At 39.6% G+C, this 23,468-nt stretch overlaps 1 protein-coding gene across 1 annotated transcript in view; it reads left to right on the forward strand.

The window, feature by feature from the left end:
• Positions 1–976: 976 nt before the first annotated feature.
• The window catches only part of epha8 (eph receptor A8), a 43,399-nt gene continuing 20,907 nt past the window's right edge, over positions 977–23,468 (forward strand). Inside the window, exons 1-2 of the mRNA XM_030778624.1 lie at positions 977–1,064; positions 14,692–14,756. Coding sequence (XP_030634484.1) covers positions 977–1,064; positions 14,692–14,756 — 153 coding nt within the window. The remainder of the gene's footprint in view (positions 1,065–14,691; positions 14,757–23,468) is intronic.

Below are 23,468 nucleotides of genomic sequence, written 5' to 3' on the forward strand. Positions count from 1 at the left end.
TCAATGGTTTTGACATTTTTTGTTTTGTGAACTAAATTATATTATGTAATGTAATTCATCTTCCAAGTTGGCAGGATCCATTGTCTGGTGGGAAGACAGTGATGTGGGGAGGGCACCATTTCTAAAGAGGATATCTGAGTAAGTCAGATATTGCCATGAGAAATATTTTCATGGAAAACAATTATGGACAATAAACCAATATGCAATCTGTGCCTCAAGCATTTTACATCAAAAAAATATCAAATGTTGTTGCCTGGAGATGACCTCAGGCTCTCTGTCTTATGAGTGGGATAAATGAACAGCATTTTGTATGATCCCATTTTAGACAATCATTATAACGATTTGCAGGTTAAGAGACTTTGTGTTGTGTCTTGAATATGTTTCAGAATACATTTATATTTAAGTAATTATTGCTGTATAAATGGGAGAATATGAAAGACATGTACAAAAATACTTTTCACTTTTTTTTTATTGAGCTTTCTGTCGCATAAATATGTAATTCTTTTCCCTTCTATTTCTGAAGGAAAAAAAAAATGCACAATTTCTCATTCACAGTGCCCGTGCATGAAAATCAGAGAAATGCCAGTACAGGAAGAATGCAGAACACTTAGCTCATTAATAGTTAAGCAGGGAATGTAAGTGTGCATGTAGTATGAAGAGGAGACATGGGGCTGGCAGGGGGCTGTATTGGAGGGAGTATTTGGTTTGTGGATGGTTCTAAGCCTATACTCTAATTGGCTGGTAAATCGTGATAGGCAGGTTGCACCCTCCCCCGTGCTGCGCTTGGTGGTTGTTGCATGTGCCCAAGTGCAGGCAGGCAGTTTTGAAGTCAGCCCGAATGTGCACACAGTTCCTGATTGAGTCAACGCTGCTTCTACACTGGCAGAAAGAAAGAGAGAGCGAGTGAGGGAGAGGGAGAGAGAGAGGGAGAGAGTGAGAGTGAGATTCCCCTGTGCGCTGGGTCCTCATTTGCACGATGGCATCAGATCCAGGGTTACTGCCTCTCTTACTGTGGACTATATCCATACAGACACTTGGCTCCAGAGGCACCAGCAACAACGAAGGTAAGATTTAATATAATGAGGAGGAAATCTGGGATTTTTTTTTTGCCAGCAGCTGAGATTAGCACATTAAAAGGCAAGCTTTTATATCTAAAGGAACAAGCATCGTAAACTTGCATGCACTCTTAATACCTTGAAAATCTTATAGCCGTTACTGCCATGTATCTCTACTGGAAAAACTTCATCCCAGAGGAGTGATGAGTGTGTGTGTGTGTGTGTGTGTGTGTGTGTGTGTGTGTGTGTGTGTGCACATGTGCATGCATCTGTACGTGTGGCAAAGTTTCCCTAAAGCAGTCTAAACTCAAGGGGATGCTTTAAGCACATCTATGTGTGTGTGCCGCTGCCACAAGTCCTTGAGTGTGTGTTGTGTTTGTGTGGTCCGTTGTGAGCATTTAATACAGTGATGTACAATGATGTGTACTGAGCATGGTGTTAAGTACTTAACCTCATATATGTGTCTAAAGTAGAGAGATGAACAAAGGAAGTGTACGCGGCTCTTTAACTTTGACCATTCGGAGCACTGACCCTATGCACTTTACTCTGTCAAACAGTGAATTTCTTACCAAGTGAATGTGTGTGTGTGTGTGATTGAGTATGGTACTTCAAATGTCCGAGGCTTCATACCACAGCAACAGATGTTCATTCAAAATCAAACATCAAAAAGATGAAAAGTCACCACCAAACACACACACACACATACACACACACACACATACACACACACACACACACACACACACACACACACCATCTTGACAATAGCAAGAAAACTATAAAATAATAAAGTGATAAAATAGACATTCTTGTTTATGTTCCATAGAACCAGCACAGGGTTCGGGCAGCAATAGATGGTGTTATGGCTTCATCGAATGGAATTTGCCCATATTGATTCGCAGGAAGCTTTGCTTTACCTCCTACATATTCTCCATTATGCGTGTGACTGAAATGTAAGCCTGATGTGCCTAACCCTTCTGACACTCCGAGTGATCTCACGCTTTGTATGTCTGCTGGCTCTTACCACTGTCTTGTCCACTTTAAAACAGCATGAGGGCTCAGTCGAGAGAGAGAAAGAGAAAGAGAAAGAGAAAGAGAAAGAGAAAGAGAAAGAAAAAGAGAAAGAGAAAGAGAAAGAGAGAGAAAGATAGAGAGATGCATGACTGCTGAAGCCCTCTGCGAAGCTTTGCTTTTCGTTCAAACTGAAAGATTTTTTTTAATTGAAAAAATCTGTCATGGAAACTTAGAATGCATAACTGCTCCTGCATATACAACAGAAAGGATTTCATCTCTTTCTTTCTTTCTTTCTTTCTTTCTTTCTTTCTTTCTTTCTTTCAAGATGTTGCTCCCTCTTATTTATTAAAATTGGAGTTTACAGCTGATAAGTTTTTATTGTGCAGTTTGATGACATACAGAGCAACCATCACATATCTAGTTTATCAAAAAATGACCGTAACTGTGCTTGACATACTAAATCACTTGGATCTTATTTTCATATGATTTCTTTTCCTTTTTGTGATTTATCATTCCATGAAATGAAAAATATAGAAGATTCAAGCATATAAAACCTTCTAAAAAATAAATATAAGTCTTTCACATCTCTAGATATGTAATATTTATTTGCATGCCTACAATGATTTAATCAACATTCTGTGTAGTGTCAAGCTGTGTAAAATTTGATCTCACAGCATATTCTGAGACAGACTTGCAAGAAACTGCAAATAGTGAGAGAAACAGAGTCAAATGGGCTCTTAAACAGAACAGAGTTAAATGAGATTGTAATGAAAGCATTTTGATGTGGGCCTGAAGTACAGAGATCTAATGAAAAGTGTGCAAAAAATGAATGTAGATTGAAAGTTCAAAAGTTGAAATGTAACAAATACAACGTCTGCTTGGGCCATCATGAATTAATGATTAAAGGATCCCAATTAGTTGACCTAATAAAGCAACTTTCAGATATCTGGAGCATTTTGAAATTCTGTGTTGGACATCTAGTTTTTTTTCTTTCTTTCTTTTCTGTAAAATGTGGCACCAAATTAATTTCACATCCTGGTTGCTTGTGGCTGGAAGGCAATTACAAACATCACAAGACCATACAAAGACGATATGCTTGAAAAACAAGGTAAAAAAGAGGAAAAAAAAATCTCTAGAAGATGTCTATGAAAAAGTCCTTGGTCTGAGGTACCTCCTCAATAACTCTCTTATAATAAAAGAAAAAAAAAAGAATCTGTTATACAAAACCACCTTAACCCTGATCTGTTGATCTGTAGTGCTACTCAATGAACATTTTCCCTGAACCGATGCATATGAAGATATCATTTTATGGACACATGACATGTTGAGTCATTTTCATAAACAAGCCACGGACAGAGAGACAGGGCAAACTGAATTCGGCCAACGCGAGTGGCACTCGTCCCATACGCCGTTCGCTGCGCAGCAGTTGGCCGCAGTAAGGCCAGGTTCACTCTGTAGAGCGCTATGATTTCATAGAACAGACTGGAGATATGACTCGCAGCACCTGGTCTACCACATCCTTATTACGACAGTTAAAAATATGAAGGACGTGGAATTAAGCAGGGACATCCTATTATTCGGTTGCTTCCTTATTTTTCCACTGTGCTGTAATTCAGCATGAAAAAGAGCCTGAGCAAAGCACCTGCTACAGTAAAACTTTTTTTTTTTTCCCTTTCTTTTTTCATCTTTGAATTATGCAAAACGCATTGCAACATTTAAAATGTAAATGCTGAAGGTACAGGGAGAAATCCTTTTTAGTCCAAGATATACTGTAATGACCTAATATTGATAAAATTCCACAACAGCAAGAAAATGGACTTCAACAAGCTCTTGTGTTGTGTGTAACAAATATTATTTTTCATTAAATTCAAACAAACTGTAAATTACGTAATGTATAACTGTAAAAAAAAACTGTCTGACATGTCTGTGTGCCAACATTTTCATGTTACATGGTGACACCAAACAAAACTTCTTTTTTGTGTGTGTGTTCATGTGTGTCTGTGTGTGTGTAAGAGAGAGAGAAAGAGAGAGAGAGAAAGAGAGAGAGAGAGAGAGAGAGAGAGAGAGAGAGAGTGAGAGTGAGAGAAAGAGAGAGAGAGTGAGAGAGACAGAGACAGAGACAGAGACAGAGACAGAGAGAGAGAGAGAGAGAGAGAGAGTGAGAGTGAGAGAAAGAGAGAGAGAGAGAGAGACACAGAGAGAGAGAGAGAGAGAGAGAGAGAAAAGGGGGGCTCAAGAAGTGTGACAGAAGAGAAAAAAAAATAATCCCAAAGCAAATCCTTATCTTCCCCTGGAGAAAAACAATAATTCCACCACAGAATTGTAAAATCCTTCTACTACCTTTTTTCTTCCCCTCTCTGGTGGGTGTCTGTGCAGAGAGCAGCCAGACATGCTATGTAACTCTACCTCAGCATCCCTGGGTTCAGAGAGGGTACCAGACAATTTCCCCAGTCCTACTCTGCTCTGTGTGCAGGCACATTGGTCTTGTGGTACTCAGCTAAACCTCAGTATTTTTACAGCTGCTGGGACAGCTTTACCAAAGACCAGAGTGTCTCTCATCCTTTTGACTCTTCTACTTAAAAAGGAAAAAAAGAGGTTCATAAAAAGGCACAAATGGAGAGAGAGAGAGAGAGAGAGAGAGAGAGAGAAAGAGAGAGAGAGAGGGAGATGTATAATGAGTTCTCATGTGTGATTATTATATTCTGTCTGTGGGGGGTGAGTGCAGCCAGGGTGTGTCCTGCATTTAGCTGTCAGGGATTCAATCCACATGAATCAATGTTTTCATTGATTTTTATTCCCTTCTCACATTTAGCATGTCAGTATTTGCTAATATCATTTAAGAGGTAGGAGAGGTACATCTGCCAGGTAACTGGATCACGTCGACATTCTTTACAGACATGTGTTTTGATACAACCTTGGACAAAAGCATTACTCATACACTCTGCACAGATTAGATGATCATCTATATACGGTCATTCAGTTATTTAAGGAAGGAATTAAAATAGTTTCAGAGTGTTTTGAGACTGTATGGATCCATGCCACCAAACAAGAGCTGCGTTTGCTGCGTTTTGGATTCTCGCTCTATTCCGGCGTGGTAGTGCGTAAGACCTTCCTATTATAATGACGAGCAAGAAACTCAGCAAAAAGTCTGGCAGTTCCCCCCATTTGAATTCTGCTCACATCCACTTTATCCAAGTAAGCAATTAGTGTCACTGCAAGACAATAGTTTATTTACATATCTAATACTTCAAAAAGACAGCACGGGACTTTTGGTGGACAGAAACGGTTGTGCATGTATACACAGAAGTTCTACCCTTACCAAAGTGGTGCTCTCTCTCACACTGTGCCAGGATGTGTCGAGAGTGTCCTTGTTAGCAGAGAATTGTGTGGATCTGGAATTGCTACTGTTAATCAATACAAAAGGATGTTGTACGGTTTGGAGTGCCAAGCCCCAGTGAGCACACCATTCTCCTGAGATTTCTTCCCCTCTCATGGCTGTGTCATGCCTCATTATGACACATACTAACTTCTCCTGACATGGGGGATATGAACAACTTCAGTTATCACTTAACCTGACCTAAACCTAACCCCTCTCTGGTCCCATGTGTTTTAAAAGGAGGATTTGATACAGAATAATCCGGAAACAGGAGCTAATTCTGTTAATTGGGTAGAAGTCTTTGAATTATGAATCTTGATTTATCATACTTTGGCTTAAAAAAGAGAGAGAGAGAGAGAGAGAGAGAGAGAGAGAAGCTGTGACTTAAGAACTGTAAGAACTGATATTGATCAAGTGTAGTCATGGACAATTCTGCATTTTGATAGCGTTTTAATTTTTTTTTTTTTTTGCATGTATCCATTAATGCATGTATCTATTAATAGCGTACAGTGTTGACAGCTGTATTGTGCATTTCCTTTTTTTGGTTAAAATATGTCTCTGTTAGAATAAAGTGTGAAGATAGCGAATCCCTCAGCTCAAGATAAGAGAAATGTGGAAGGAAATTTGTACAGAACAAAACTGTGTCAGGCAGTTTTATTATGTTTTCATGTTAAATATTCATCTTCTAATACCAGGTACTAAAGAACGTGTTACATCAGAAAATTTGCTTTTTATGTACACTTCTAAAACTCACAAACCAAGAGGAGAATTGAGGATTGAGAGCGAAAAAGAGGTGGGGTGGGGGGTGTTGAATCTCGTTATTCTAAAATAGTGGAAAAAAAGCAAGACAGGTATGGAGACCATAGTCAACACATAAACAGTTATGATCACCACAAAACCATGAAACTTAAGTTCTACACTCCTGAGTGGAAAAAGAAAAACTCTTCCACACCCCTTTTCTTAAAAAAAAAAAAAATCTAGTTCCTTAGTCTGCTATGACACGTGTCTCCACTTACCACTTGAAAAGTGGAATGACCATCGCCATTTTCAGCTTTCCCCTGGTGTGACTTTACAATAACTAGCTTGGCCTGGTCATTTGAACAGTTCCCTGCTGTGAAATGTGCACTGCGCCTGGGTATACACCTACAACCAAAGAAAAAAAATGGCTTCTAAAGAACGAAAACTCTAGCCATCTGATGACCCTGTCAAGCAGTACAAACAGTGGGAAACAGTCATATATTTTTATTCCAAAAAACAGAGCACAGTAGCACTGGACAAAAAACCCCACATCACTAGCAATCATACCATGAGGCATTTCCCAGTGTAGGCACCCAGACCATTTTGCCGTAGATGCTTCATGGAGTAGTTTCCAGAGAAAGTTCCTGTAATGCTAAAGTTTCCCTACAGTTTGTATCACACTGCTCTCTAAGCTGCTGAAAGCAAAGCAGTCTAGTAAATGATATGACTTATGTCTGGATTGTTTAGAAATTGAGCCCTTTAAAAGACAGTAGCTGCCCTGTATTCTCTACAGAACCGCAAACTGTTAGGGAATCTTTTGGTCTGGAGAACACATGGTCGGTCCATCCTGCTTGTTCCTGTCTCAAAAACAGGACCCCTCAGAACCCCAGTTGAACCAACTGCAGTTCCTTCCGATCTACAGCCAACCTTATCAGCAAAAGACCACACAGACTGCCACTTTCTGGGCCCAGGCTAACCAAGTACCATAACTTACAGAGAGAGAGAGAGAGAGAGAGAGAGTGTAAAAGATGAATGACATTCTGCTACAGTGTGAAATGGAGTGCCCCACAGCAGGCAGTAAAGAGTGTCGGTGTTGAGCAATGTGGCACTGCCCGGACTGTCACAAAATGCTATTCCAGCCCAAGGGCTGTTTCCTGTTTCACTAACTCATTCTACCGGCTGTAGCTCAACAGTTCTGGATGCAATACACATCCCAAAGATCTTCGCACTTGTGCACAATATTTAGCTCGTTATTTTAACAGGAACACAGCAGCAGGCCAAAAGCATGCCCAATAAGTAAAAGATTATCAACTTAACCTTTTGTGCTTGACAGAAACAATCTCAAACAACCTTGTACTTTTTATATTTTTTTCTACATCATAAGGGACATCTTTTTGTTCTTTCTAAGTGGGTATTAACTGACTGGTTCTTTGTTGAAAAAATCCCTGAATAAAAGTCCTGTGTGCTAAATGTCTACCAGAGATTCATGGATGTCTAGCTGTGTAACAAAGCTGGCTAATATGACGCAGTGATCCTTAAACTCTTTCTGATCCACGCTGATGGATTTTTCTCTCATATTTTCATGAGGAAATAATGCATTTTCGGTCTCATAATTTGCACATAAATCACAGGCTGAGCATAATTAAGAGAGGGATGAAGGTGGAGGTAGTCTTCAGTAGACCTACCTCTCACAACAAAAAACACACTGTCTTCTGTAATATTAATGCCTTGTTCGTAATCATTACAACAATGCATTCATAATGCCCAGCTGACGTACTGAATCCCAGAAAGAGAAACAATATAATATTCCTGTGAGACTTAAAAAAATAGAAATACTAGGGGGAAAAAGTTCATATTGTTTATTTCACAATGTTGCATCAGAATTTAGTCTGCGATTTAACCGGTGGGCCAAATCATTGGAGAAACTGCCAAACCCATGGTCTATAGGTTCATTAGTGGCCCAGTGAAAAGCTAAATATTCCTTACCGTGTAGTACAGGCTGAGTAATTCTATTAAAAGCAAACTTTCTAAGGGCTAGTTTATTTCAAGGAAGATATCATGCACAGTGCAGTACAATAAACAAGATTTGTTTTCTTTCCCAAGCTGTTATGTCAGACATCAGTGTTTCTCTGTAGTGTTGTTTGTCATTTCACTTATAATAACATTTTTGCAGTGCATTGTGTCAGAGTGACAGAATATCAACAGCTTGTGGCTTCGAGGTGTATGTGTGTGTGCGTGTGTGTGTGTGTGTGTGTGTGTGTGTGTGCGCGCGCGTGCGTGCGTGCGTGTGCGTGCATGTGTGTGCGTGTGTGTGTGTGTGTGTGTGTGTGTGTGTGCAACCAAGCATGCTTCATCAGAACTCCAGCAGAATACGCCGCATGATATTGTACACAAAAGAGGACACGGACCAATCCAGACCATTATCCTCTCATCATTTATTCTGTGTCGGAGCTATACCATTTCCAAACCTATCTCTGGTAAATACCAGCGTAGACTAAAAGCTCAGCCTATTGATACAGGTCAGTGATTCTGATGAATGCCAGAGAAACACTAGAGCCATTTATACAGATTAAAATGTATCTTGGGGAAATGGTCTGCCAACAGGAGTCTGTTTTCCATATTCATGTATGGTGGGATTTAGACAGATCACAATATGGTACTGCATTCCAGTTAGTCTTCAACAAGACTAATTACAAGGCCAAAAGTGTTAATAAAATCACTCTGTTACAGCCCAGAAATGTAGACATCAACAAGACTCTTTTTCACGTTGAAGGAGAGAGTTTTATTTTTTTGGAGTCTTTGAGTACTGGAAATGCAGGCGGTGGGAACTGAAAGAGGGGAAATAAGCTAAATAAAATATAGACTTTATTAATTGATGAGGATTGTAGACATTAGGTCCCCAACAGTGAAAATGTGTAATGTAGTATGTTCACCAGGAACTGGTGCACCAACTTACTCAGAGAGAGTGAGCCAGGTCTTAAGCTGAAACAAGACTGCTATTCAACTGTATTTTGACAATTTATTTGTCTTTGGAACACGGCATGATCTACTATGACATGAAAAAGTAGCAGCTCTGAGAAAATTAGAATTTGTCTGCACAATATGTAGCTCTAAAATAATACACTTTCAAAAACCTCCACAGATAGCCTCTGATAGGCTTGATGGGCTAAATGTATTTCCTACATGCTGGTTGTCTATTTAAGGGCTCCATAGCTGAGTCCAACCTGACTGACCAAATGGACAAAATGCATCCTCACTCACCTCTAGAGATGGCCAGACCTTCTTTTGTGGAGACCCTCAACCAGATGTCTCCAGTCTCATTCAATCCATTCCCAGGTGGAACAAACTGACACAATACCAAAGCCAGTTTTACTGTAGATGATCTCTAATGTGAGGTTTTACGAGGATAGCAGAGTGATTACACAAGAAACAAAATGGAATGTGTGTATAATGGCTATTCAGGTATGTGTGTATTGGAGTTATTTATATGATAAAACAACTTAAGAGAGGGTCCGTTGGTCGTTCGATGGCTGTCGATAGCTGCTGTAATTTATGAGATGAATCCTGCTCCAGATTGGATTTTTTTTTTGTCTTTTTCTGCCATACTTTACCTGATCTAAAAATAGCTTGACATCCTTCCAGCAAACAAGTGAGAAAATGCTCCCTCGAGGGGTTTGGCTTTGACGCCGGCTGCCCACTTCTACCCAACATGTCCTCTAGGGAGTGATGGAAGCTCCAGTGTGTGCTACACCATAAGGCTGAGGAGCTAATGCCATGTAGCGTGTGGATGTTCAGAGAAACAGATCCACCCTTACAAAAACAATAGTAACACTGATCCAGCTGAAACAATTGACAATGAATGCAATAGCTGTAAAGTATTGACAGTGGAGGCATGGAGGACATGTATAGTTAAGTTCAGATTCAAAAACACTGACAGATGTGCTTTCCTTTATCAGAGCACCATGTGGCTGGTTACCAGAAATGCTAATTAGGATAAACCATTTCTTCAGTAAGCTACAACGCAAAAGAGGAAGCACTGATAAGTACTTTCAGTGACACTATGTAAGAATGTCTACAGATTTGACTGTGATTTTCTTTAGACAATGAAACCCAGAAGACTTTGATGGCGTCAGAAATAAAAAAAGCAGTTTTGAGAGCGTTCAGATTGCACTGTAAATGGACTCCCCACAGCATCCCTCTGGTGAACACAAGGGCTTTTCAACGATGCATCTGTTGTTCTGTAAAGTGTTCAAAGAACCAAATATTCAAACTGAGTGCTAGAACACACTGACAGAGACAGAGAGAGAAAGAAAGAGGGAGAGAGAGAGAGAGAGAGAGAGAGAGAGAGAGAGAGAGAGAGAGAGAGAAAGAAAGAAGGGATCATGTATCATGCAGAAGAAACAAACGTAAATGATCGGGGCCATGTTGAAATAAAACCCCAAAATACCCACAAAATTTAGGAAAATCATAAATAACTGTGTATATTATAGTTCTCAGCCTTTTAATAAAGGTTTTCCTCACAGCTCACAGTTAGCACAAAGATTACAGTGTTAAAGGTGTTCTTTCAAGTGAATAAAATGGCAAGAAACCTTTATGAGTCTCAGAGTAGGAATCACACTCTTGAGAAAGAAAAATCATTGTAATGCTCAGAGTCTTTTGAACCCATTAGGACTTATTGAACAGTTTTGAGTCTGAATAGGTATACGTGAATATTTCTTTTAATCGTGGCGTTTCAGTGCATTTTTACTGATTTAGTTCTGGTTGGTGACGTATAATGGTACATTTTAAAGCAGACAATGCAGCATGGCGTTTGATAAGAAGATGAGGATATTGATTTATGCAAGGCTTATAGTCTTTCTTAGACGTCTCTCTGACAGGCTGTCAACTGGAAACTGGATTAATTCCTTTCAATTTATACACAGTTCCTGCAAATCTGTTTCTTATATTTGATATCTTTCATTGTTGTAGGTTTTTATCAGACCAGCTTAGTGCCTCCTATCATCTCGGGCATTACCCATAAGATTTAAGTTTATTGACTGGTCTGTTATTATGACTTATACATTTTACAGCACATTTCAAAATTCAGAGACAAGTTGGCTGCCTTTTTACACAAATGCCACCTGTCACAGACAAAATGTAATCTTGTTTTACATTGAATTAGGTTCTTAAATATGAAATTTTATTGCAAGGAATTCAGTGGTTCTCACCAAACAGTATAGAATACTCGAAAATTTATTTGTAACATTTATCTATGTATTAAACGTGCAGGATCTGAAATTAGAATTATTGCAATATGAAGTAAGACACTATGAAAATGAGATTTTTACATTTAGATTTCGTCACTGTGTTTTTAAATTCATTTATTTACTTGGAGTTAATGTTAATTTGTCAGGATGAAATAATTTTAGATGCTGAATACTAGGATGTGTTGACCATTAACATCCCCCTGAAGGAATCTGCCAGTGTTTTTCACAATTGGATCCACTTGATTGCCATTACTGTGAGTCAGACTGACTGAGAAGACACCTGACGCCTGCAGTGGTTTTAGCATCACCTTGGAAGAATTTCAATCACTTTGTTGACAAAGGATTAATTGGATAGCTTTTTTTTTTTTTTTTTTTTTTTTTTAGTCAGAGCAATGGAAAGGAAGCAGCTTTCTCCCACGAGAGTCTAAAAACATTTAAGCATTTAATCAACGCTAAGACTGTATAACAAATTCACTTTAACCTCATAACCCTCTGTGTGACAACACATTTAAAGTAGTTTCAAAGGTAAATTTTAAAAACTCGTTAAAGAGAGATTTTAGAGTTTCTACAGAAATGTCAAAGATGTATTCACAGTAGCACAAATTCACATATCAGAGGATGAGAGGATGAGTTCCACAGATATTTGAACGTCATGTTCTCTGTGTTGTGGACCGAGCACAGAGAGCTGGAGGCAGTACCCTTAATGTTTGTACCTCAACGGCCAGTATTTTACCTAGTGTCACCGGAGCACTGGAGACATACTGCCCAGTTTCTCCTTCAGTAACCCTGACTGTTCTGGGGCCTGAATGCCCTCTATCAATCCTCGGTGTTAATCCATGTTACTGTGTGAGCGGCCAGGGGAGGAGAAAAACAGAGAACATGGCCAGGAGAGTAAAGGAATGACTACTGACGTCAACCAGTTCTCTAAGAAACAGAATGTTTCAGCTCTCTGAAAAATAAAATAATAAAATAAAGCAAAATAAAAAATTCCTTTTACAGTGAGGGTCACTCAGAGAGCACGTGAAAATCCAACCGTGCTTTTTTTTTTGTTTTATAGGTGTTTGAAAAATAAGATGTTTTTTTTCTTTTCACACAGAGAGCTGTAATGTTCTGTGGGGCACTGAAAATCGAGCATTTACTTGCTATCGTAATCTCACTGGATAATGTAAGACTTTTTAGATAAATGAAAGAATTAGGCTGATTAATGGTTTAACTCTGTGGAAGGCTGTAGCACAGGACTCCCCATGTAAGAATGTGAACCAATATACTTACAGTATTGTTCTGCATTTCTGGATTTCAAATATTCATTGCAAACCTAAACATCTAAACCAAAAGTCTAAACCAACAGCACTTTCAAAAATGTGTCTTTAGGCTAGTTAGTTAGATAGCAGCAAGACAGACAGAAACATAAATAATTCCATTTGTGGTTTATGTTGTTTGTAGTCCTGGCCAAGCCAAGAGGTAGTCCAATGGTTGGTGAAAATATGAAAGCATGGACCCCTTTATTCATTTCAGTGCATCATTTATCAGCTCTGGCAAACAACACAAATCTCTGAGGTATGTAATTGTGACATGAATCTCTGACCATAGATCCAGCAAAATGCTAGTGCCTCTTCAAACCAAGATGATGTGATGATGTAACATCGAGGGGAGGAGGAGGAGGAGGAGGAGAGGGAGGAGAGGGAGGAAGGCGTAGAAAGAGAAAGCAAGGGAGAGCTCCATCTGTTCATGCTCCATGACCCAGTGCCCCCATCTGTGCCAGACTTCTCAAAATTAGGAAGTCTATCACCACAACAACCTGGATTAAAACATAATCTGAGAGAGAGAGAGAGAGAGAGAGAGAGTGAGATGAAGAAACTTTGTTTGCTCTGGAATTTGTGCAATGTGACCTCTAAGGAAAATGCGAGAGAAGTGAGAGAAGTGGAGGCATTTTCTAAACCTCACCATGTGTTACCTGGTAATGAGGAGGTAGGAGCTGAGGGGAATGCTTTATAGATGAAATACAGTGCTGCGTGAAGAAGCATCTGTTTGTACCTTGCCAGTGGTTCTCCCTTGCTGGTAGGAAATTTAAGCACCGGAAAGATGCATTTTGTGAATGAGCTGCTTGGTAGCCATCATACGATAATTTGGCAGTTGGCATTTGTCAAGACAAGTGAAAAAGTCCCTGTTTGCCCATTTCTGGTCGGGCGTGTGTGATGAATATGAAGCAGCTTGCTGGGGTTTAGGTACATGGTGTGTGTGTGTGTGTGTGTGTTTGGGGGGCGGGTGCAAGTGGGTCAGGTTAATGTTTCTCACTCACTCTTTCCTCATGAGGGAGTGCTCATCTGTCACAGGTCTCTCAGTGTCCTGTCAGGTGTCACCCCTCTCAGCTCAGGGCCATGCGAAGAAGCTAACGCTCTCTCCTTTTTTTCCAGATTGGGGTAGAAAAAAAAACAGTTTGGTGTTTATCCATTAAAAGAATATAGGATGATGTGACCCCTCAGTCCCACTGACAGATAATAAATGGCACAAATTCACTGGAAACTCTGCGGCTGAATCTTATCCCAGGGTCACCTTGGAGTAGCAAAACAGATCCGGGTGTCAGGCCATCAATAAATTAAAGGAAGACCCACAGCGGATGTCCATGTTGTGGTTAAAAATATTTCATCATGCTAAATATGAGGCTAGACAATGACTGGAGTCTATCAGGCTGTGTGTGTGTGTACAGTCAGTGTTTTCACGACCTGTCTGCTTTATCGGTGTTTGTGTCTTTGGAGGTAATCAGCATATTGATCTGCCTGTAAAGGACTTCAAATAAATTGAGTGGCAATTAATCAGACAGTTAGAATGTCGTTCAAAGGCAGTCACCCCTAACATCAGCACAACAATATCCGGTCAATTCCTATTGTGAACTACATCAAGTTGGTAAAAAGAGGAATGATTCAAAGTCAAAGTCAGTGGAGGTCTTGCAGAATGTCCTCACTTACTTTAGACACATAACAGTCTTTCACAGCTGTAAGGCATTTGAATTATTTTAAAATTTGCATAAACCTTTTTGGCAAGGGAAATGATACATCACATGTGTAGTGTAATGAATCTAAGTTTGAAAAAAAAAAGAAAAAAAGAAAATTCTAAACAACTAGACCAATGAATTCATTTGACTTTTCGTCATTCAGGTTGAATGATCCATTGAGTGTGGATGGGTTTCATAGCTGCCTGGTTTCCGTAAATGCACATTTTATCAGAACATATGAATGGACACAACTCTCTTCCTTTTTTGCAGTGAGTCTCCTCGACACATCCACAATATCAGGAGACTGGGGCTGGCTGACGTATCCTTCTCACGGGGTAAGAATGTAAATTTGATCTCTCGGGTCATTCTTAACATTAGAGACACATGCTTGGCCTATTTTGGTGTGTCTAGTTCAACGGTTGGTAATCTGATGGTAATATGTAAATTCGATATATTGGTATTATGCAAGAATTAAGATTTTATTGTGTTAATTCGCTAAATTTCTAAATGATATATTTGAATTTCAGACAAATATTACTGAAAATGAAAAGGAAGCCGTGTGTCACAGAATGTGGATGAGAAACCGAATGTTATGGGCAATGGGGATTTCTAGATCTACACATTTTCTCTATCTTCCTATTCTGTCTATCTCACCTGTCACATTGACATGCTATTCAACTGTGCCCGGCTTTAGCGAGAGGATAGGATGAAGAGGCAAGGTAGGCTGGTGACAGAACGATGGAGAGAGGGAGAGAGTGACAGGAAAAAAGAGAAGGAAAAACAGGCAAGGTGAAAGAAAGAAAGAGATGGAGAGAGAGAGACAGACAGACAGAGAGAGGGAGACAGAGAGAATGGGAACAACTGAGAGCTGTTGACTGTTTTCAAGTCGGGCAAATTTGCATATTCTAATGGAGAAAATGATGCATGGGGTATTGAATTAGCAGCACACAAAGTGATCTAAGCATTGAACTGTCACAATTAGCGCAAAGCGGCTGTCAGAGCTGACGGGGACGTGTTTTCCCCCAGTGTGAGGTGCTCCCCTGTCAGACGACAATTACTCAGCCAAACACATCAGACGAAATGATGTAACAGCCACCTTATTGTCTGCCTCCATGTTTAACACAGACACAGTGCCAGTAAATGAAATCTTCTGCTCAGACAGGAACCCTCTGTAGCTTTTCTTAAAGCACTGTCCTTACATGTACACAATAAGCATCTCACCTTGAGCTGTCCAACGTTGAGATTTATGAAGGATTTGGAAAACAATAAACTATCAACATAATTAGAGCCACATTCAAAAAACAGCTGTGGATATTATCACACAAGCTTAATGGGAGAAAAAAAAGTCTTCCTTGTGATTTCTGACCTGAATCAATTAACAAATCTTAAGTTTGTTAATTGTTTTAAAAATGTTTCCCCATGTAGTTTTTCAGCCGCACTTTTCTTTTTGAGAGCTTCACAGTTTTCACGCTGCCTCGTTATGTTTGCAGCACCATTAGTGCTTGCTTTGTGAGACTCATTTAGTGATGTGTTAATGTCAGTTATGTGACCTCTACCCCCTTTTATTCCTTGGAAGTGCGTCTACATTTAGTCAATTGCCTTAGTCCCACCACTAAAAGCCACCTACAACTGGTACATAAACATTTCCAATAGAGTACACATGAGTGAGTTCCATCAAGTTTATTCATTTATGTTTAAAATTGATCTGCTCTCAGCTTTGTGTTTGTTGATGAAAAATGTCATCTGTCCAACATGTAAATCCGTCTCTTCGCTAGATACTTCGTACGGATACCTCAGTGACACTGCTTGACATTCATAGAGAGTATTAAGAAAATTGCTTATCATAATGGACTCACTTACATATCAGACGTATATGTGGATTCACACTGTGCTCTTCCACTTCAAGGGGCAGGATCTTTAAGATATTTTTAATGGTATTAGGACAAAGTAAAAGATCTTTCTCTGTAGCTCAAATGCATTCATTTGCACTTCCTCTGTCCGGAATAATTTGTATGAGAGAATGTTAATTTTTGCATCCACTTAAAGAAATACTAGTTTTATGTTGATCACATTTACAAGTTAACTTTCTTTCTTTCTTTCTTTCTTTCTTTCTTTCTTTCTTTCTTTCTTTCTTTAGCATCAGTTGTCATCTTTTCTCTTAAAAGTGACAGGATTCCCAGCCGTTTACCAAACACCTTAAGAATATTTTATATGTTACAATGCCAAGCCGTTACATTCTGGGTCTTTAATCTAAATTAAATGCGTGTGGATGTTTATTATGGCACTGTCCCTGCTGGGCAAGACTGCTGTCTGTATTAGACACTGACAGAGTCTGGCCTCAGCATAAAGGACAGAGGAAAAAAAAAAAAAGGCTAGCAGTCTTAGCTGAGCCTCCTGTGCTGGTGTTAGCATTAATAGATTAAGGAGGCCTTTTGCCCTGTTTATGTCCTGCATGGGCCTCCTCAGAAAAGGATTTGCTGCATGGACAATTTCTCAACATCCATCTTTCTTTTTCATGGACTTGGCATTTCCATTTCCAGAAGATTCCCTCTGAGTGTTGTGAGATTTTAGAAATGTGCACTGCACCACACAATACGTCCAACTGCAGCGGAAGAGACAAAAGTACGGTAAAATATTACATAGCAGAAACATTCACATTTTGATTAGTGATGTCTTTGTCCCCCCAAAATGTTGTGCATTCCACCACAATAGATTTAGTCTGACCTGAGGTGTCATGATGGACACAGTGTTTTCTCTGTTTTTCCTTTCCCTGGTACTGAAGTTTGTTTATAAAAATCATTTAGTCATATTTTCTTGCTCAAACCAAAAACCAAATCAAACAAAACAAAGGATTTCAGTGAGCCCAAAAGCTACTGAAAATGATGACTATTCACCTCTCGACATCTGAGTTTAGGGGATTGCAATGCAAAACAGTTTGACTGAATACCGGAATTAGTAGCACGGGAATGAAAAGATGCAGTGAGTGGTTAAATACATGCCTCTGTATCAACCACTGTTAAGGGACGTCCAAAGAGATTAGTGTCAGGGTATGTGGACCTCCAGCTCACTGGACCATTTCATTGATCTGATTTCATTACAGGTGAAAAAAAACACCCCATAAACAACTGAGTCAGCCTGCTGGGTGTTTGTGCTGCATTCACAGCAGGTGTCTGACAGGATGAATAATAACAAAATAAAATCCATTAAATCTTGGTTTCTAGAGATGCATTAAAATAGGATTAAAGTAACACATTAACTATGAAATCCTACACACCTTTAGCATGAAGGTGTCATGTTACCACGTGTCTGTGTATGAGCTGGAGCTGGACTGCGTGGGAAAGCGAGATGCTGTTATATGCAAAGAGAAATGGACAGGAATAGAACTATTTTAGTTGACGAAAACAGTAGTCTTCTCTTGTTCTTGGAGAGATTTTTAAAGGCCCAGTCAGGGAGATTTACCTCTTTCCATGGAGCACAAAGCATTATCTACCAGGCTCCAGCACCAGGGCTCTTCAAAATGAGACTTTTTTGCCCTATTCAGGACTGTTTTCATACTTAACACGTCATGTGTGTTTAAATGATGTTTGGAATACCTAACAGCCATGCAGTCACATCACTGGATAAACACAGAGGCAAACAGGACTAATTTGCAGCATTAGTTGAGGTGAGAAAGAACAACATACATTAACAAGCTGGTTTTCCAGCAGTTCTGGGGAAATAAATTCCAATTCTGCAGTCCCCCTGGGGGTAGTGGTTATATCTAACGTTCTGTTGTGTTACAGGAATGCAGGAATTACACTATTTTATTTTTCCATAAATACTTGCATTTAAGCTAAGACACACCATTTTGCTACCTTAACAGTGCTCAAGTTGCCATTATCATACCAGTATGGATAATTTGGGATCTTAGTGCCTGGGTCTGTTGTTACAGATCTCTGCCCGGGACCAGTGAGTGTGAATCATTTATGTCCCTTCATGAACTCACAATGGCAATGCCCTGGCTGCCTAATTTGAGCAGATAGTGAGATAGCTGGCCTTTCACTGACCCCCTTACACATGGTTCTCTTCACTGTCTGTCTAACAGGATAACTCTTCCAGGTAGCTGCCAGTCAGTCTGCTCACCCAGGGCCTTGACAGCACCTGTCGGATGACTTCATTATTTTCCTATCGCTCTTTTGTTTGCTTTGACAAGTGCATTGGAATTCCTCCTCAGTGTCTACAGCTCAATCGATAACATTGATAAGAAAGCTAGAGATGATGACAAATGAGTTTGGATTGAGGGATGATATGGAGGAGTCTGGCTCCACTCTTTCTATCTTCTCCTTCATTTGGGGTAGTTATTTTCAGCCATCTTCTCATGGATGGATGATGGCACCTTTGGGCCCCCAAAGCCCTTCTGAGACCCTATCAGTCTCTCACCTCCACCATGGAGGGGAAGTATCAAGCCTCTGTATCTTGGCATGACCATGGATTGCTTCAATTATCTATAAAAGCAGAGATGCACTGTGAGAGCTGTGGACAGAACCTGAAATTGGTGCAATCCATCCATACAACCAATTCTCAACTATCATGTCTACTAGAACTACATGAACACAGATATCACCCCATAGATACTGTGACTGATAGATTATTGTGGAATGAACATCTCCATTTGCCCTGTAGTAGGGGGGAAAAAAACTTTTGCAAAAAAAAAAAGAAAAAAAAGAATTGCTCCCTTCCTTTGGCTTGACTGGAGACGAACAAAAGAGAAATGATGGCCTTCAGTGTACTGTAAGTGAAGAATTTACTGGACTATATACAGCATATGCAAGGCAGCAAGTGAATCTAGAGCAATAACCACAAATATTTTAATTAACTATCTCTCCCTGTCTCTTTCTCCATCTCTCTTTCACACACACACACACACACACACACACACACACACACACACACACACACACACACACACACACAAACTCATTCTCCCACTGCTCAAGAGTTTAGACATGTCAGTAAATATTGGTATTTCATAACCTCACAGTGGTGATGAGATGAAGATACAGCCAAGCTCTTGAACAAATGTCAGGCCTGGTCCACAGAGCTGCAGCCAGCTGCTGTCACACGCCTCTGTTTGTCCAGGGCATCTCTTGTGGCCACTGAGGGTGTTGTAGGAGGGTTTGAGCCGGCTGACCTGAAATCATACATTAATAGAGCTGGAGGTTATTTGATGCACTGTGATCCTTTTCCATGTTATTACAGTGGAAAAGTGATCACTTTTACAACTAAATAAAAATAAGCTCAAATGATTAGCATGCATTAACTTAAGGGAGACAAAATGTTTCAAGGAAAAAAAAAATTACTTTACCATTTCAAATAAATGTAAAGGATATTACTTGATATAAATAAAAAGTACTGAAAATGTTATGACTTACAGAGCAATATTTTAGAAGATAAAACAGAGAGGGCATCTAGCAAAAATAAAAGCAGATTGAAAATGTGTCGGATGTTGCAATAAACCAGTCATTGCACTCATCTCTCTCCCTCTCTCTCTCTCTCTCTCTCTCTCTCTCTCTCTCTTTCTCTCTCTCTCAAATTCAAAAAGAACAATAAATTACCCTATGGTCTCTCACACAATGTTAAATTAATTTTTACAGTTTCCCGTGCTGCGCTCTAGGCTTTGAGATACTCCCGGTAAATGATTCCCAGAATAGATAACAATTACAGAGGAACCCGATCACAGCCCACATGTTCCTGGATTTGAGCTGGTCTGCGCTACATTCACATTCACTCATACAATTAAGAGTCATAATTCCAGAAAGGTTAGAGCTGTCAAAATCCAGCATTCTAATCAGACGGCCCAGAATTCAATTCAAACCTAGATTTCACGTGGTGGGGAAGAAACAGCAGAGGGTGATATTTTATGTATTAATATTCAGTGCTGTCACCTCATGAAGCTAACTCTGTCACCCGAAATGCCACCCAAAGATGGGCAGTCATTATGTACTGCCACTCTGCCGCCATTCAAACAAGTTCAGAGGATTTTTTCCCTAATCTGAAATTGGATCTTTTTGAATTCGTGCAAAGACTTTCACTTTTTTCTGTGCAATTCCTTCTTCATAACCATCTTGTTTCACTAAACACGCGTTGTGCATTTTGATGAAAATGAAGCAGTCATTGCTTGAGCTTTAATGTACAATATTCAGTAAACTGTGTTCTGATGTTCTGGTCCTGGTATTTAAAAAAAAAGAAAGAAAAACTATAATCATCCCTGAGAACTATAGAGGGATAAATATTCAGCAACGTTTTTATGTGGTTTCATATCTAATAACTCTACCCTGGGGACGTTTTAACATAAAGAGTGATGTAAAAACTGCAGGTTTCACTGTGCGGAGCTTGGAGGTAATAGAACATAAAAAAACAGACCCCTGTTAGAAAAAAAAAAAAAACAGACCCTGTTACTTGTTGACAAAATCCCAATATAGCCCTTACTGACAAAACTCTTTAATAATTTATAGCATTGTATGCAATACAACTGAGATAATTTTTGCTGTTTCAAATGGATGCTTTTGTGTTTACAGATGTTGTTGGTCCCAAAGTAGCTCTCGCTACAATGATTTGCAAAAAAAATTAAGAATGTGTGCAGAGATAAACTCTTTCAGAGTTACGTATTCTTTCTTTGACAGAGAATATATTCTGTTGCTGTGACAGAGGTTTGACAGGTGTCATGGAAAAAAAGAAAAGAAAAGAAAACACTTCAAGGTTTTATTCCTTACACAAGACTGAATGAGTTTCTTGATGAGGGAATCCAAAGCACAGTGTAGCACATCACTTAGTGAAAGATCCTATCTCTCTTTCTGTCATTCTCAAAAACGTATTTTTCCCCCGCTTGTTTCAAAGAAACAAATGCCCCAAAGTCCTATGTTTCTCTTGAAAAGGCATGTCAGCACAACACTTTGAACATTTTAAACAAAGGGAACCTTTTACCCCCTCAAAGAAACCAAAAGCTCAGCGGAACAAAAGGTCATGGAAAATAGCTGTATTTTTAATCAAGCTAATTTTACCTACATGAGTTAAGTTAATTATAAAGTACTTCTGGCAAATGATTCCCAGAATATGTAACAATGGAATCTAAAGTGTACCACTTTTCTGGGGTGTTTTAGGTCGAAGCAAGCACAGTGTAAAATGGTCAAGGTATTTGTTAGTCCACGATAAAATGAATGTCTGAATGTAAAACAGTGTATATGATAACTTTCAGGACAGGCTATGATGATTGGGCGTGTGTGTGTGTGTGTGTGTGTGTGTGTGTGTGTGTGTACGTGAGAGAGAGCTTACTTCGTTCCTTTGTTTGTCACACCCCAGGTATGTTTCCTTTCTTGCTAAAGATAGTCAGGTGTGATACTGAACTGCAGATGTGACACTTGACTCTTCTACTTTTATTTTAAGCTGCAATTCCATTTCTTTCTTCGTATATCTTATGTTCTTTTCTTTTTTTTTCTTTTACATGTACATGTGCTGTGCTTTGGCAGTCCTGTTGAAATAGTCTTAATTAGAGCAGTGTATTTAAAAGAATATGGTATTTTGCCACTTATATCTGCTCCTCCTCTTGTTTCTTTTCTTCATGTGGAAACCAGCATATCATCAGATCATTAGGGATTGAATAACATGACATATTTTGAAAACACTATCAGCCATCTGCTGTGTTAAACATTAGAACAAAAAAAAAACCAAACCAGTCCTCATAACCTGTGTGTACGTTGTTTCAGTCAGTGTGTGAGATGACTGTAATGCTGACATATTAATGATTGCTCAGCTTATCAGAGAAGGTCCTTAGTGGTTCAAGGACGTATTCACTTTACCAGATTAAGACACAAGGTATGAGGGCATGAGCTCTGTGTGCTGGAATTCACAAGCTTAATTATGGCAATGAGCTCAGGAAAGGAGGTGGAAATAAGTTAAATAAGCTATTCTGGAAACCCTAACATCTGAGGAGAGGCCAAGTTCAATGCGCCGAGGGCCTTTCTGAGGTCAAGGCAAGCGCTTTCAATTAGGCAAGCTGCTCCAATAATGAATTCAGGGGAGGAGATCCATTCTGACACCTCATGGAGCAGCATCTTCAAACAGCATTCAGACCGTGTTCACTACACTTTTGATGTGAAGCTTTAAAAAGAAAAAAAAAAAATTTTAATTATCAGTAACAGTTCCATAAATTCAAAACCTGACCAGTCTGCTCTTGAAAAGGCAGATTCAAATGCATGCAGCGCTCCTGGCCAATCTGTCTGGACTTGTAATTCAATGTGCCTAGCAGTTAAAAGATAGGGGAAATTGAAAGGCAGAAGTCAGTGGTCATTGCAGTGTAACGTTTTTGACTGCTGTAATACTACTATAATAGTCAGCAAACTTAAGGACATCAGAGGCCTTCGCCCATGGCTGTCTGACTTGGCCTGTGTTATGTAAGCTGTTTATCATGTTGGTGCTGTGAGGCCTGCAGAGAAGAGTGGGCAGGTGTGAGATTAACTTCAGAGAGCAGAGAGTAACAGGTGAGCCCTAAGGCTAGCTTTCCAACAAGGAGTAAATCCACAACGCAAGGAGAACCACTTAGCATTCTCTCTCTCTCACTCTCTCTCTCTCTCTCTCTCACACACACACACACACACACACACACACACACACACACATACTTGCCCTCCTTCTTCCTTACAAAGACACACTCACACACATACATCTAACCACACACACGGTTTGTGTGCACAATGATATAATAATGTATTCATTATTCAGTAAATTCTTTCCTTTGCATAAACACATTACTAAATCCTAAGTGTCAACTGTCTGACCGTCTGTGCTTATCCAATGCTTCCACTTTTAATTGGTGTGAAAATTCTGCGCTCTATCTGTGTCTGTGATCAGAGTGTATGGTGCAGGCACTTGGCTCTGTAAGATGAAAGCCAGGCTGCATGGCTTAAAAACCAAACAGCCCCTCCTCCTGGGGCTAGATGCTTGGGCCTGTGCGAGGTCTTCTAAAGTGCAGCTAGCCTCCAACTCGCCCTTTTTTTTTTTTTATTATTTCA

The sequence above is a fragment of the Chanos chanos genome, chromosome 6 (genome assembly GCF_902362185.1).
Source record: "Chanos chanos chromosome 6, fChaCha1.1, whole genome shotgun sequence".
Taxonomy (NCBI): Eukaryota; Metazoa; Chordata; class Actinopteri; order Gonorynchiformes; family Chanidae; genus Chanos; species Chanos chanos.